Source organism: Heliangelus exortis, chromosome 3 (genome assembly GCF_036169615.1).
Source record: "Heliangelus exortis chromosome 3, bHelExo1.hap1, whole genome shotgun sequence".
NCBI lineage: Eukaryota > Metazoa > Chordata > Aves > Apodiformes > Trochilidae > Heliangelus > Heliangelus exortis.
In genome coordinates, this window is record NC_092424.1 from 6,585,065 (window position 1) to 6,599,903 (window position 14,839).

General features: G+C 36.8%; 1 protein-coding gene across 8 annotated transcripts in view; it reads left to right on the forward strand.

The window, feature by feature from the left end:
* The window catches only part of RYR2 (ryanodine receptor 2), a 345,759-nt gene that overhangs the window by 141,215 nt on the left and 189,705 nt on the right, over positions 1–14,839 (forward strand). For all 8 annotated transcript variants that reach the window (XM_071739054.1, XM_071739056.1, XM_071739057.1 and 5 more), the window contains 4 exons: positions 5,244–5,318; positions 6,067–6,145; positions 7,196–7,308; positions 14,218–14,317. In XM_071739054.1, coding sequence (XP_071595155.1) covers positions 5,244–5,318; positions 6,067–6,145; positions 7,196–7,308; positions 14,218–14,317 — 367 coding nt within the window. The remainder of the gene's footprint in view (positions 1–5,243; positions 5,319–6,066; positions 6,146–7,195; positions 7,309–14,217; positions 14,318–14,839) is intronic.

Genomic DNA, 14,839 nt, shown 5'->3' on the forward strand with positions numbered 1-14,839 from the left:
TCCTTTTCATTCTATCTTGTGGGTTACTGAAAGGGACCTTTTAATTTCATTAAAAGCAGGAAGCCTTGAAGAATTCTATATTAAGGAAGGACAACTTGTTGTGCACTCCAGCTTTCATTCTGAAAAACTAGTTCAGGTTAAGTATTTCTATTAGCCTGATGGTTTAAAAAATTCCCTCAGCTTTTTGGAAAAAGACACCGATTCCTTATATCTCTGAGCTTGACACAGGTGGTTTCAGACTGGGAATAGTATAGTCTAGGGCTTAAATATATTGTGACCATGAATGCATGGTAGTTCATTTCTTTCAAGCCAGTGCTTGTGATCAGACCTGTAATTCCTACTTGATTTCTCTTTCTAATGTCTCAAAACACAATTCCAGAATGTAATGACTGCTCCTGAATGGGAAATTTGACATCCTCAAGTTAAGTCTCAGGGAAGGGACTTTGAGAAGGTTCCATCACTGGTGGGTGCCATTTCCTGCTTGGTGTATTTTTGTGGTGATGGTGTTTTATTTTAAAAGGGTTCAAAGCAGGTAACTGTAGGATATTCTGTGCTCACTTATATACTTCCATTTAGACATTTAGTGTCTAGATGTAGAGATTAGTATCTAGATCTTTTTTTTTCTCCTCCTCTAGTTTTCTAACAATATAAGTGTTAGAAATAAGTTATGGAGCTTTATGAAACTTAAAACATACCATTGATGGAGAAGATAATGTTTTTGCATGTATATTTGTAGGTGTTTTTGTGGAAGTATTGGTATCCTCTATTTGACATGCTGTTGTCTGCAGCATCTATTTAAGTGTAGTAGAAACAATTAGCTTTTCCCCCTCATCCAGATGTGCCACATTGATGTTTAAATATGAAAGTAATCAATATTTTCATCTAAAGTTCCAAGTTGGTGTGTTTTGAACTAGCTTTATTATGTGCTGCAGTTTTAAGCTGCTGTTAGCATTTTAAGTCTGCAACAGCAATAAATTCAGTAAGTATTGATTTCCCACTTGGCTTTGGCAATGAAGTCTTAAATTAGGCTTTGTTTCAGTAGCTTGCTCCATCTTAATAAAGTGTAAGTACTCAGTGCTTTAGAGGACATTGCTTTACTCTGGTGTATATATGAAATAATCAGTAAAGGTCATATTTGAACTTTTAATGTTAACTTGCAGTATTTGCCTTTGAAAATATTTGTGAAGAAAAGCAGGAAGCACTCTGCTATTTTTGCTGCACAGCTGTTCTCACATGTTAAAAATTTCCAGTGCCACGAACATAGTTGTGTAGTATTTCTTTAGAAAACAATTCAGAGCAGTATTAAGTGGTCCTAAGTTTCATCTAGGCCACTTGAGATGGTGTTTTCTGGGTCTGGGGCACGGAGGAAATCCCAGGCTAATCAGCTGGTTGCAATTTGGTCATGATTTACTATTGTAAATTATATAGATTGCGTTTTTGTCAAAGTCTTGTAGCTTACTGTTTCACTTGATTTATTTTGTCCATCAACTCTGTTTCTTCCCATCTGGGTATTTGTACTGTCAGTTTCCCTATAGGATGTGCCACTGGTTGCATTCTGCAGTTAGGAGGTCAGCATGCAATGAGACAGGAAAACCCACTGCATCGTTAAAAACTTTTACTGTATTATCTTTTATGATTTTCCAGAGACTCTGCTTCAATTTCTGTGTTCTGGTGACACGTTCAGGATTTTTAAATTGCTTTCATGGGTGAATGGAGTTGTCTAAATAGCCCTGTGCTAAATGCAGTTCCTGTCAGGTTCTCTCAAGCAGTAGATTTTTGAATAATGACTGTGTTGTGAAAGCTTTGTATGCACACAGAAGACTGAACTAACTCTTCTGTTTGATTACATACTTTCACATGTTTATCTTTCTCCCTGAAGCTCGTAGCCTTTTCCTTTTCCATGCATTTGTAGATTGTGTAGATGTGGGAAGAAGTCAGCAAAGAAAGGTCAGCATTTGCTTGCAGTTCCCATTGAAATGAGAAATATTTTCTGTAGTAGAAATTAGGCTGTTTTCTTGAAAAGAATGGAAAGGTAATGGCTGTTTGACTCAGAATCTCTTTGGATGCTACAGGGTATTCACTAGTCCCTAAAAATTCACATTGTGAGGTTTCCAGAAGCACAAATGGCTCCAAAACACTTGTTCAATGTCACCATGATTAATGTCCTCCAGCTCCTCACATGTGGCCACAAGTGGCAACCCCAGGCCCAGTGGTGCAAAGGCTATAATGAAATGCCTCTTTTCATCTGTCAAGGGATTGCATGTCTGTACAAAAGAAATCCTACAGATACAACAGGTTTGTTGGATCATGTATAACATATCTTCAGGATTGGTATTTGCGGTGAATTTTGTTTTTTTTTTTAATAAGTATTTCATGTTATGCTGCTTCCATAATTTGCACATTTTGCTGGATGGTCTGTCTGTTCTAATTTCAAAATTAATTTTTAAATAATTACATAATTACAATATTTTTGGCATTTCAATCCTATTTCTATTAAGAAAACAAGGAAAAGAAATATTTCCCAATTTTAAAGTTATTTTCCTTATTTATTTTTGGTTCAAGAGAATGCTCTTTACGTCAAATTAAGCAGACCAGATTTTGTCTATTCTCTCTGTCTGGTCTAAGAATGGATTGAACTTGAAAGCTGTTTATATATTTTGAATGCTAATTTCTTCAGCTCTAATTGTTCTTGTTATATTCTAAATTGCCTTTGCTTTGGATGACTCCAAATTAATCTTGTATTCCAGCTGCAGAAATATTAGTCTAGAGATGGACAATTTATATGAAGTTTTCATAAGCAGTGTTTTACTCTATATGCTTTCAATCTCAATTTAATTCCTGTAGTGTTTGCCAGTGTTGAAGGCTTTTCAGATCTTCCAAATCCCAAATTCTTGGAGGATAAAATGGGAAGAGTTTTGCTTTCTGGGAATTGATACTCATGAATGGCTTAGATTGTATAACTTCAGTGGATAAATTTGTTTGTGAACACAAATGTATTTTTTTCCAGCATGGTTTTATTCAGGGAATGTATTGTCTAACTTAGAAATTACTCTGAAGGTTGGAAATTAAAAATATAAAGTAAATAAAACTCGTGGTAAATCATGTGATTGCTAGAAACTTGCTTACATGATAATGCCATTCATATATATGATCAAAAATCTGTGGGCTTTACCAATTGAATTAGTCAGGATTGTGGATTCCAAGAGGCCTTACTGACAGTGTCTTCTGAAATATTATTTGAATATTACTAGAAACTTGATACAATTTCAGTGGCACACTTCATCTTAGAATGTTGCTTCTTTGCCATGGAAGTCCAATTGGTAACTTTTATTTTCTTTAGAATTTGTTTTAAACATGGGGCAAACTTACAGTTCTCTGCAACATTGTATGTAGTAGATTATTCTGAAAATCGCAGACACTCAGTAGACAATCCTGCCCATCAGCATCTTAGTATGCAGTTTCTGACATAAAGATAAATAATGATTATTTTGTTTTGAAATGAGCTTTTAAAACAGGGGATTCATTTAGATTTATGTACATATCCTGGAAGACAGGCTCCCAAATGGAAGGAAGTTTTATAGTACTAGTTTTCTCTTCCAGTCTCTTCTTTATTTTTCTGTTTTGTGTTTTCATTGTCCTGTTGGGGAAAAATATAAAAAAAATACACTTCCCCATTTTTCACAAGCCAATGTTCCTCCTGTTCAGCTACAGATGGGCATTTAACATAAGAAGTGCTAGACAGACAAATCAATGTAGCCAAAGCAAGGGCAAGTTAAGATAGCTGTGATCTCTCATCTTTTGTGCAGCAGGCAGCAAAATCTATAATGTTAGAGATGAAATCTCTGGCTAGTAAACCAGATTCATTTTGATAAAACATCAGTGAAGTTTCAGAGTTTTTTTCCTTGTTGATAACTTTGTTGGTTGGGCAGCTCTTCCTGCTGTTGATACAGCTTCTGGGCAAATCTGAGATGTTAGTGAGATGGTTTGGGGCTTTTCCCCTTTCCCCCAGTGTGATGTGCAGAGAACATTCAGCATTCCTCTTTGGCACTACAGGCCTGACATTACCAAATGTCTTTCCTTGTGCCTTTAGAAAAAGTGGTGACACTAATGCCAGTTCAAAGCTAAACCTTCAGATCTTATTGCCCAGACTGTGTCTGTGACAAAGTCCATGACTTCCTTCTCCTTGAACGTTCATGTCAATCAGTCTTTCAGAGAGATTATTGAATGTGCCTCCCTTCATTTTGACTGCCACACAAAGTCAAAATATACCTGGTGGCCATCAAAATAGTTTCTCCTCATTAAAGATAAAAGCCAGAAATTCCTGCATATTTTATAAAAGTGCTAAATTTTTTTGCCCAGCACCTATTCCTCTTTTTTGTTTGTTTGGTTTGTTTTTTTTCCTTTTTTAATTTTTTATTCTTTCGTGAATGGTTAAACCAATAATAGATTAAGCAGAAATTGTAATGAAAATGCTGTGAAAAAATTGTTTGCAGTTTCTTAAGCTAAAAGTGAATTTTGTTACTTTAATTGCGCTCAAGGTTTATGATGCATTTCTCAAGAGAAGTATTTACTCAGGCATCATTTCTGAATTTTCAGAACACACAAGTCCTGCAGAGTTAGCTTGGATGTCTTTGGGCACTTACCTGGCATAGCAGCTAAAGAATTCTGTCTGATAGGGGCAAGCAGTCTGGAGGTTGATGATCTTCACTGTGGTTGGTGTATTGTTAATTCTTTCTGGTAAAACATTGGAAATACTGAAGCTTCTTCTGCATACCTTCTTTATGGAAGAATGTATAATTTAGAAGAAAAATGGGGGAATATGCAGAAATTTAACAATACATAAGGCTGTGGAGTGTTGCCTGCCTCTGGAACCACACACTTGCAGCACAAGAAAGAAGGATTCAAGCTTCCAAAATATATTTTACACCAGATTAGTGGCACTACAGAGTCCACCATTTTTCCTCAGCAGTGAATTGAGCACTTCTATTAGAAACAGTCAGAAGCCTCTAGATTAGCCTGTCCAAATTCTACAATAGATCTGTCCCTAGGACTTAAAAGGTCAATATATCAAGAACCAGCAAAAACTAAGTATTCCCCATTCATAAAGAAACAGCCTTCTCTGTCACAGGGCAAATACAGCGTGTCCAGAGATTGATGAGGATTTCTTCTTTTCTTTTTTCTTTCTCAAGAGGCTGGGTTTTATGACAACATGCCACTATGACTTCTTTTTTTTTATCTTTCAGTCTGCACAAGGTGGTGGTCATCGGACACTGCTCTACGGGCATGCGATCCTCCTGCGCCATTCCTACAGTGGCATGGTATGTAACACCAGGAGAGAGCAGCAATTGTTGCTTTTTGGCATTAAATTTATGGTTGAAAGTGCCCAGACAGACTACTGACATTCACAAGAATCTTTCACATCAGAGAGGCATTTTACTTGTGCTCAATGGGAAACTTTTTGAAGGGTAGATGCCTGGAAGTACAAAACCGAGAGGGTTGGATCTGGGTAAGTGGGAAACTAAATCTGGCTCCTTAGTGCTGAGTTCTCTGTCCCTCTGTTTTAACACAGCTGGTGATGTCTTATTTCTTTTCCCTTGGTTATTGCATTTTGCATAAAGTGAGGCTGAATCCATAGCTGGCATCTGGCTGGCAACCTGAACATGTTGTTGGAGACTGAGTGGGGAAGGAAATTCCTTCTTGGACATATTTTGGACAGCAGCTTTATGCTTCAATTCCCTCATGGACTTTCTGGGTGCCAATCTCCTTAGCTACAAGTGAGGCTTCATAGAGCTAAACTTTAAGGCAGCCAATTCCTTTATTTCCACTCTCACTGTTTCAGTCTCAGTGGAAGGATTACCTGGATTGACTGAGAGGCTATTTTAGAATAACTCTCCTTCAGTGCCATTCAGTTTATCAGGCATGTACGTTCTTTACAGTGACTTGTGGGGGTATTTTAAAACCAGTTAATACTGTGTTGGTAAATTTTTTTTATAGTAGCCTTTTTATCTTTCCATGGATGATCAGACATGAGCAGAACTATTCATACATCCTGTTTTCTTTTGACAGTATCTGTGCTGCCTCTCTACATCTCGATCTTCAATGGATAAATTGGCATTTGATGTAGGATTGCAAGAGGACACAACAGGTAAACAGTAGTTTAAAAGACAATGTAATGAAGAATACTTTGAGTCTGAAAATCAGAACAGAGATGTATAAATATGTATCAGCCCTGTAAATATTAAAACTTTTACAAACTGAAGAAACAAAACTTAATTACATTCAGTATCTTATCCATATGCTTTCTTATAGGTTGTGGTTTCTTTCTATGAGATATGAACATGTCTGTCTATATTTAAATACAAATTTGTAGCATTGAATATAAGTAAAGGAATATGCCCAAGTTGTTAGTCCTGTAGAAGCCATCTGCTGAAAGTTTTTTAAACTTGTGTTATTTTAAATAAAGATTCTATTTAAGTTTTAGAAATGCTGGTGACTTGGATTTATTTGTATTTTTCAAGATTTATATAGCTTCTTACAATGCCATCAGTTTGGTATAATTATTTAATTAGAATAATGTTTGTTTTTGAAACTGTGCTCTAGCTTGGAGTAATAACAGTGATAACATCAACAATTGAACAGTTACAAAATCAAAGAGATTTTTTTCTTTTTCTGAAGAGCATGCTTTGGATTCAAGACGTATATCTGAAAGCAAATTTTGTCATGGGAACAGAACTTGTGACTTTAATACTTATAAATATTCTTGGGCATTAGAGACACAGTCAGTAGGAGTGGAAGAACATAACTGAATTTGGATTTATGAGATCTTTCAAATATTATTTTAAGTGATATTGTAGGTGTTTATTTTTACTGTCCTTAGCGATGGGTTTCTTCCCTTCTTTGTTCTGAGTCTCAGGGGAATATTCTTTAATTTATTTCCCAGAATCTGGAATGAAGGCAAATGAAGGGAAATAAGCACATCTTGCTGTGTTCTGCATGTGTGTTGTGTTTCCAACTGAGTTTCTGACAAGGTGGTGCAGGAACAATATTAGTTATTGAAAATACAGAGATACTTGGTTTACCCAGCTGAAAACTCGATCAGAGCTTTAGGACTCAGATAAATGTGAAACTAATGGAAATAGTGTTGGGCATTTTTTTTCCTAATTCCTTTCTCTGCTGTGCCTCAATAATGGTACAGGTGAGGCATGCTGGTGGACCATCCATCCTGCTTCCAAGCAACGGTCAGAAGGAGAGAAAGTACGTGTTGGAGATGATCTTATTTTAGTCAGTGTCTCTTCAGAAAGATATTTGGTAAGTCCTGTAAGAATATCTGTAGAGTGCTTCCTTTACAGAAAAAGCAGTCAATAACTTTGTGTTGTACTGAAGTTTACATTTCCTTATCTAAAAGTATAGCTTGAGGTGTTTAAGCTGCTTTTCAATGCTAACCAAGACACTGAAGATCTGGAAAGTGTGGCATTGTTTCATGCCTGATCTAATTAGCATCCTTTTCAGTAACAAAATAGAAGTTGAAAAAACATTACTAATGAAGGAAAAAGGAAAATAAATAAAGAAGAAATCTATATTTCATAATTGAGGTGTTTGGAGTTGTGTGTATGTTCAGGGGTTAGCATCACTATCATACATGGAATAAAACATTATGTAAAAATTTTGGAATGTTTACCTTAGCTACATAGCACATTGTGGGCTTCAAAAGGTCTGTGTTTCTTAGGATTGTGCACAGTGCAGCATACACAGCTACTGATGTGGCATAAATAAATAAATATCTCTATATTATACAAATATAGCTATACTACTAACAAAAATTAATATTTTAATACTTTCTGCTTTTGCTGGTTTTTATGACTAGTTTAAATAACATTTTTCCTCATCTATCTCCCATTTATCCTGTCAATGAAAATCTTCAACACTTTAAATGAATTTCTTTTTGTATTCTTGGTGTTGGAAGCACAGGAATTATACTACTGGAATAAATAAAAAAAATAAATAAAAAAAAAGAGAAAAAAAGAAAATCAATCTAACGAAAGCTTCTCTAAAATCAGCCCCAGTGATCCAGCAAATGTGGCTGCAACTGAAAAAAGGATCTTCAAAGAATAAGTTTGTATCTTTGTAAAAAGGACTGTCTCAGATCTGCATCTGACACTAAAGTTTATTCCACATTGTGACGTTATAGTCCCTATTTTCTACAGCACTTAAAGGAATGTAGGAACTGTTACAATAGGTTGGACTGTGGAGAGATGAAGTTATTTTTATGAATCCACTTGGACAGTGAGACCAAATAGGCTCTTGAATCCAGTTGAGGAATGTTTTTCTAAGGCTGAGGAGCTCCTCAGCTCCATCCCCTGACAGTGACGTTCAGCAGGATGCAGAGGGTTAGGTTTATGTACACTCTATACTTGCAGTTAAAACATTAGGAAAAAGTTAAGTTTTCTTTCAATCAATCTATGCCTGAATGCTGTCAGGAATATTGCTCTATTGCTGTGTGTTTTTAAGGGACTTGGTAATTACCTCCAAATTAAGACAAACAAGTTAACAGTGCAAAGCTGTGTATGTAAAAAAAATGAGATGAGTAGAGTTCACTCACAGGGCATGGCTTTTGGAAAATGTAGTCAGAACTTGGTTTAATTTGTATAATACAAAGAGAGATCAGAAATGTGTCTGCTTCAGAGTGCATCTTAATTAATTAGGTTTTTTCCCATCGACTTTCTGAGTTTATGATCTCACTGTAGTTAGTAAATTAGTGTTTAAACCTAATGTGATTGGCAACCACTTTGAAAGTATTAAGAAAATGGCAGGACTTTCCCATAGTTCCCTTCCCTGCTTTGATCAAGAGAAGATTTTGGGTTGATTGACTTTATTTCTTTGCCTTGAAGATCCATCTTTTTAATTGCAGTGAAAAAGTGCTAAACTGATAGGAAGATTAGTGTTAAAACAGCAAGCTGAAGGACCAGAGATGTCCATTTTAGCTGTTTACTAATTCACAATGTCCCTGGGCAAGTTATTCAGTTGTTGGGACTCTTAATTCTCCTACCCTGTACAACAGGATAAAAGTTTGATTTTTCTGTGAAGCATTTCAGAGGAAAACCCTCACAGAAGTGCTTCTGGCATTACAGAACCTGTGGGCTGCACTGTTGCCAGGTCTTTCAGTGAGGAAACTCTGCTCTGATGAACCCAGTGAGCACACAGCAAAAAGATTTTTCTGCTGCAAATATTGCCACCATTTCAGTTCAAGACAGAGTTGCACAGTTTTTTTTCATGAGGCAATGCAGGCTGATGAACAGATGTAATATTACCAGCATGTTTCCCCATCTTGTACATAACAGTATGTACCCATGCACTGAGGTCTGCCTGAGCCTCTTCTTAATTATATACCCTGATGCTTTCAAAATTGCCAGTTTTTAACACCTTAGAAATGAAATTCATTGGAGTTTCTTTCAAATTCATGAAGCATCTGGATAATTTAGTCTTTTAAAAATAATTCAAGAAAAATCCCTTAGCTATGAAGTTGAAATACAAGATGAGGACAAAAATATTAATGAAGGTAGAAGTGAAAATTAGCATTAATGAGGTCAGTGTTATTCTGGCTAGGAAGTCTGGGAAGAGGACAGAATCCCCATCTATGAATGTGGAGTGTGCACATTTCAATAGGATGCAACAATTTCTGCACTCTGATGTATGTGTAGTTGCTGACTTTAATGTTGATCTGAATTATGCAAATCTGCTAATTTGATCATGGTTAAATGATGACAGAGTTCCCTTTCAAAAATTATTTGAATTTACATAAACAAACCTGAAATTATTGGAGCCAAGGTAGTTTTGAGCTGCTCTGTTACACTGCTCATAATGTGGTTCCTGCAGAGGTCTTTATTCAATCTGAGATGGTACTGTGGAGGCTGTCAGACTTTCCTGATAACTAAGGTTGGCAATCTGCTCTGCCTTATAAGATCCTGCTTCCAAATGCTTATAATAAAGGGCTTGCAGTGTAGATAAAAAAAACAAAACAAAAAAAACTTATTGGAAATCGCATCTGAGTTTGAAGCCATGAAAAAAAAAATACATATTTGCATAATGAAGACAACCTCATTTTCTTGAAAATTTTGAGCACCTCATGCATTATAAAAAACACAGAAAATTAGGAGTGTTCTTGATATACCAAGAGTATTTTTTGCTAACTAAAGAAAAAGCAAAAGCAGGTAGCAAGGCTCTCCTTGCTTAAGCTCAGCAATGAAACATTCTCCTGAAATAATGCAGCTAGGTCATGCCCAGGAAATTATTATTTTTTTTTTTTTAAATTTTCTTGCAGTCTGATCACTTTGTCTCTTTTGCCTAAGTTAGACCTCTTGCACCTCCTGAACCTCTCTCTACAGCAGATAATTAAATCCTCCCCAACCCTGGTGGAAAATATTGTACCTTGTGCCAGGTGGCTCAAGTCAGGCTCTGTATTGACAGCTGAGAACTTGATGTTTTATGTGCTGCTGGTGCTCTGCTGTCATTTAAGATATGTGGAGGAGGAAGCTGTGAGAAAGGAGAAGGAACAAAAGACAGGTGATGGAGCAGGGGCAGGAACCTGGGTTTGAAGTGGAAGGGAGGGAAACTGAGTGGGACATGATGACTGCCTGCAAACATTGGCAGCTGGAGGCAGCAGGAGATGAACAAAGCATCCGGGACAAGAAGCTGATGACAAGGAGTGGGCACCAGCTGGTTAAAGTTGTGTTAGAAATTTTGGGCAGGACTGTGCTGTTTTGGCAGGGAGAACAGCTAGGAGAACCCGTGGAAGTGGGGATGGGAATGAAGGGTGTCAAGAGAGATCTGTGGAGACAGGGTGGGCTGGTGGGGGGAGAACCAAAGGGCAGGATCAGATAAGAGAGGGGAAAGTCTGGGACCAAGAAATGAGCAAAGGACTGAGGGACAGGAGTTGTGGTGAGTCTCTGGAATGCCAAATACTGGGTGACATGGGAAGGAAGAGCTTGAGAAAGAAAAAAGCCAAAAAGGCCACACTGATGCTTTGTAGGTCTGAGGGCTTTTGAAGCATAAGGAGGTCCTAATTCTGGGGGGTAAAGTAAGCTGAAAGTGGGTTGGGAAGCTGGACTGCCCAGGTGAGAGGTATGGGACTGAGCTAAAATTTGGAGAGGAAAAGAGAGGGGGAGAGTCCTGTAGCAATCAGGGTAGATAACTGCTAGTAGCAACTATTTAGGAAACTCATTACATCCAGGCAGAGCAGCTACCTGTGGTATGCTGACCACTGTCCTCTGTCAGGGGTTTTGTGTTAGTTTAGATGGCAGAGATCTGAAAAGTTGTTTTAACTTTTCCTCTTCTACCTCTGGTTCATGTGGGTGTCAGTGTAATGCTACCTACTGTAACTGTGATTTAATTTTTTTTGCATACTACAGAAAAATATCAGAAAATATGTAAAATATACCCCAAAGATTAATTTTTTTTTTTATTTTATTTTTTTTTTAAACATGGGCATTAGAAAATGCAACAATTGCAGCACTGGTATGGTTTATGAAAACTCTTACATACAGATCACACTGGCTTTTTCTAGAACACTTTCTCATTGCTGATAAAAGTTCAATGGATGTGTCAGGGCTGAGTACCAGAGAGGTGGTGGAATGAAGCAACTTTGAAGACAAAATTTCAAGCTGAGAATTGCAGATGGAAATTTGGTGGCACAATGCTTAGTTAAATGTCTTCCTGAAGGATTAGATTTTGCACCAGGCTTTGCTGGGCAGTTTGCTGAGCTGATAATCTTTTTTTTAGGCTTGGTTTCAAGAGGTCTTTACCTCTTCATTCCTTACCATTTCTTACCTGAGTTGTGGCTCTGAGCTCTTTCTCTTCTGCTGAGGTTGAGGCTCAGTTTTGGTACCTGCAGCTGAGGTCACCTCAACTTGGGTATCTTAGATCAATGAAAATTTCTGAGTGCAATTTCTGCACCTCCACTCCCTACTGGAAAATGGACTAAATGCTGCTCCTTGGGGTCTTGAGAAAACGAGTTCATTAATATTTGGGTTTTTGTGAAATGGTTTAATTGTTGGCAGCAAGAGAAAAGTCTACAAGGAAATGAATAGTTCTCTTTTTGAAGCTTTGAAGAATTGAGTACACTGAATAAAGCATGAGGCTGCAGACTGAAGACTGAGGAGAAAACCAAGCACTGAGCAGCTGTTCATGCAGTGAGCTCCTTTATCCTGTGTGTACAGTGAGAAAAAAACTTGTCCAGAATCATGCCATTGAAGCCATTAATATGATGCATTCACCAGAACCCATTCTTTTTCCATAGCCTACTTTGTTTGACATTTCCTAACTTTTGATCCTTACTTCTGTAAAATAAATATTTTGTTAATGAAAGCTCCTGTGTCTCATCACAGTAAATGATCCTCATTATGAAGCCTGGTGGCTGATGTGCTTCAGGTTTTTCATGGTTCTAGTGCAGAAGGAGAGCTGATACAAATAGGGTGAATGCAGACTTCTCCCACCAGGGTTTTGTAAAGCTTAAAACCTGTGTGAAATTCTCTGGGCTTTGGTTTTTTTGGGTCAAAACTTAGGAAATCATTTTTTGTTCTGCAGTGTAGTTTTCCTTATATTTACTCAAACTTTTTCAAAGTATTTGCAGATGTTTCAGTGCATATAAATGTCTTGCCACTTTTAGACATAAACACAAATATCTAATAATATAAAAACTTTACTCAGATGCAGTTATTACTTCTAGTTCTTTCCAATATCTCCCTTCTTTGTGGCTGGATATTTTCATTTAATTTTGACAGTATCAATATAATACTCAGTGTTACGAAACCCTTTTTCACTGACTCAGGTAATAAATTTTAATAGAAATGACATCTGATAAGTAGGAAAATAAGAAGTGGTTATCTTTAGGTCATAGAGATAGTGCATCTGGTTTAGCCTTTGGATTTTTGCTGAAGCTTTCTGATTCCTTATTTTTGGGATGCAAAATGTTTTCCCCTTCCTAATAAAAGTAACAAAAAACCCAAACCAACCAAAATTACAAAAACCCCAAACAAACAAAACCAAGATAAAACAAAAAGCATACCAAACAAACAAAACCAACCCAAACAAACAGGAAGGAGCTATGGTTTGGTTTGGTTTGTTTTCTGGTTGCAGATAAAGGTAAGTGCTTTGTGGCATTTTTCCAATATAGAAATATCTTCAGTGGGGTCATCTAGTTTTGGTTTGCCTTGCCTCAGACTGATTATGGAAAAAAAGATACATAAAGTGATCTCCTCACTCTGATGCTTGTGAAACTGTCATGGGAATGGTTTCTGCTCAAGCTTTGGAACATCTCAGAGGTTCTGGGGTCAGTGGTTGTGAACTGCTTCTCCTCCTGATCATTGCAGTCAGTTTAAAACACTTGAAGGGAAAGAGGAAATAGGAAGAGCTGTAAAAGTCTCTGTGTGCAGAAGAGAAATGAATTGAATTGGATCACATCTGTAGCCTCCATCCCTTCATCAGCTGGTACTACTTTTTGAAGCAGTGTGGTTGATTTTGCCCTTGTGTGCAGTACTAAAATCTTCTGGGAAGTGCTCTTGCTTCCACCTAGATCTCAAAATGTACCAGTACATAATAAACTTCATTGGTTTTCTTTTGCTGTTCTCACTGGTTGCAATGGCCTGAGATTGAAGGCAGATACTTCATAATGTAAAGTGCAGATAGAAATAGATACTGCTAGATGAGATGTTTCTTTTTTTTTTTTGTTTTTTTGTTTTTTTTTTGTTTTGTTTTGTTTTTTTTTGGTTGGTTTTTTTTTTTTTTTGGGTTTTTTTTCGGTTTTTGTTTTTATTTTTAGTTCACACAGATGCAGGTTACTGAAAACAGAAACCTTGATGCAGACAGACTGTGTTAAAATCCATCATCTGGTTATAATAATTAAGGGGCAAGTTAAAATGTAGATATGGATTAATGTCCCATCACAGTATTCAAACTTTGAAAAATTCCATTGTGGAAAATTCTGTTGTATATAGAAGGAAGAACACCAGTGTAAGACCCTCACATCACTTAATAATCAGTTTTTCAGTGTTTGCTGTAGTCTAAGACCCCAAACAGCTGACAAGATTTTTGTGTTTACTCATACAGTCCATATACAGTTTATATACAAAAGAACCAAGATAATGATTGACAGTATCATTGTATACTGTAATGAAAGTTTTAATTAATCCCAAATAAAAGCCTCTCTCTCTCCTGTTTTTTTAGCATCTTTCTTATGGCAATGGTAGCCTACATGTTGATGCAGCCTTCCAGCAGACACTCTGGAGTGTAGCACCCATCAGTTCAGGAAGTGAAGTTGCCCAAGGTAAGATTGACTCAACTTTTATTATTGAAAGCCTGCTTGTAAATTAAATATCTGAAATAGCAAATTAACCTATCAAGCAGGGCTGAAGTATTAGAGTGGGTTTATCTTATGTAAACATTCAGTCCAGTAACTAAATATATGCATTTTCTCAAAATAGAGAAAATTATACTGAAAGGGACACCAAGGCTGCATTATAAAATTTTGTTTTAAAGTACTGGGGAGCTCATTCAAATGTTACTTTGTTAAAGCTGTGATAATGTTCATAATATATTTTTTAAATGCCTTTTGGTCCTGGTTTAAATTATCTCATTCTGATGTATGCAGTCATGGTTACATGTTCCTGAAACTGAGTGAAAAATGTTCAAGGGGACTGGGAGCAGGATGTGAAATCCAAGGAGTTAAGAGTGGGGATGGCTTTTTGGGATCGTATGGTTGGGAAGAAAAACAGAAGGAAGGGGAAGACAGAAAGAGACAGTCTAGAACAACTTTCAGATTTTGGTTGTTTGATTTAGGATTAGGGAG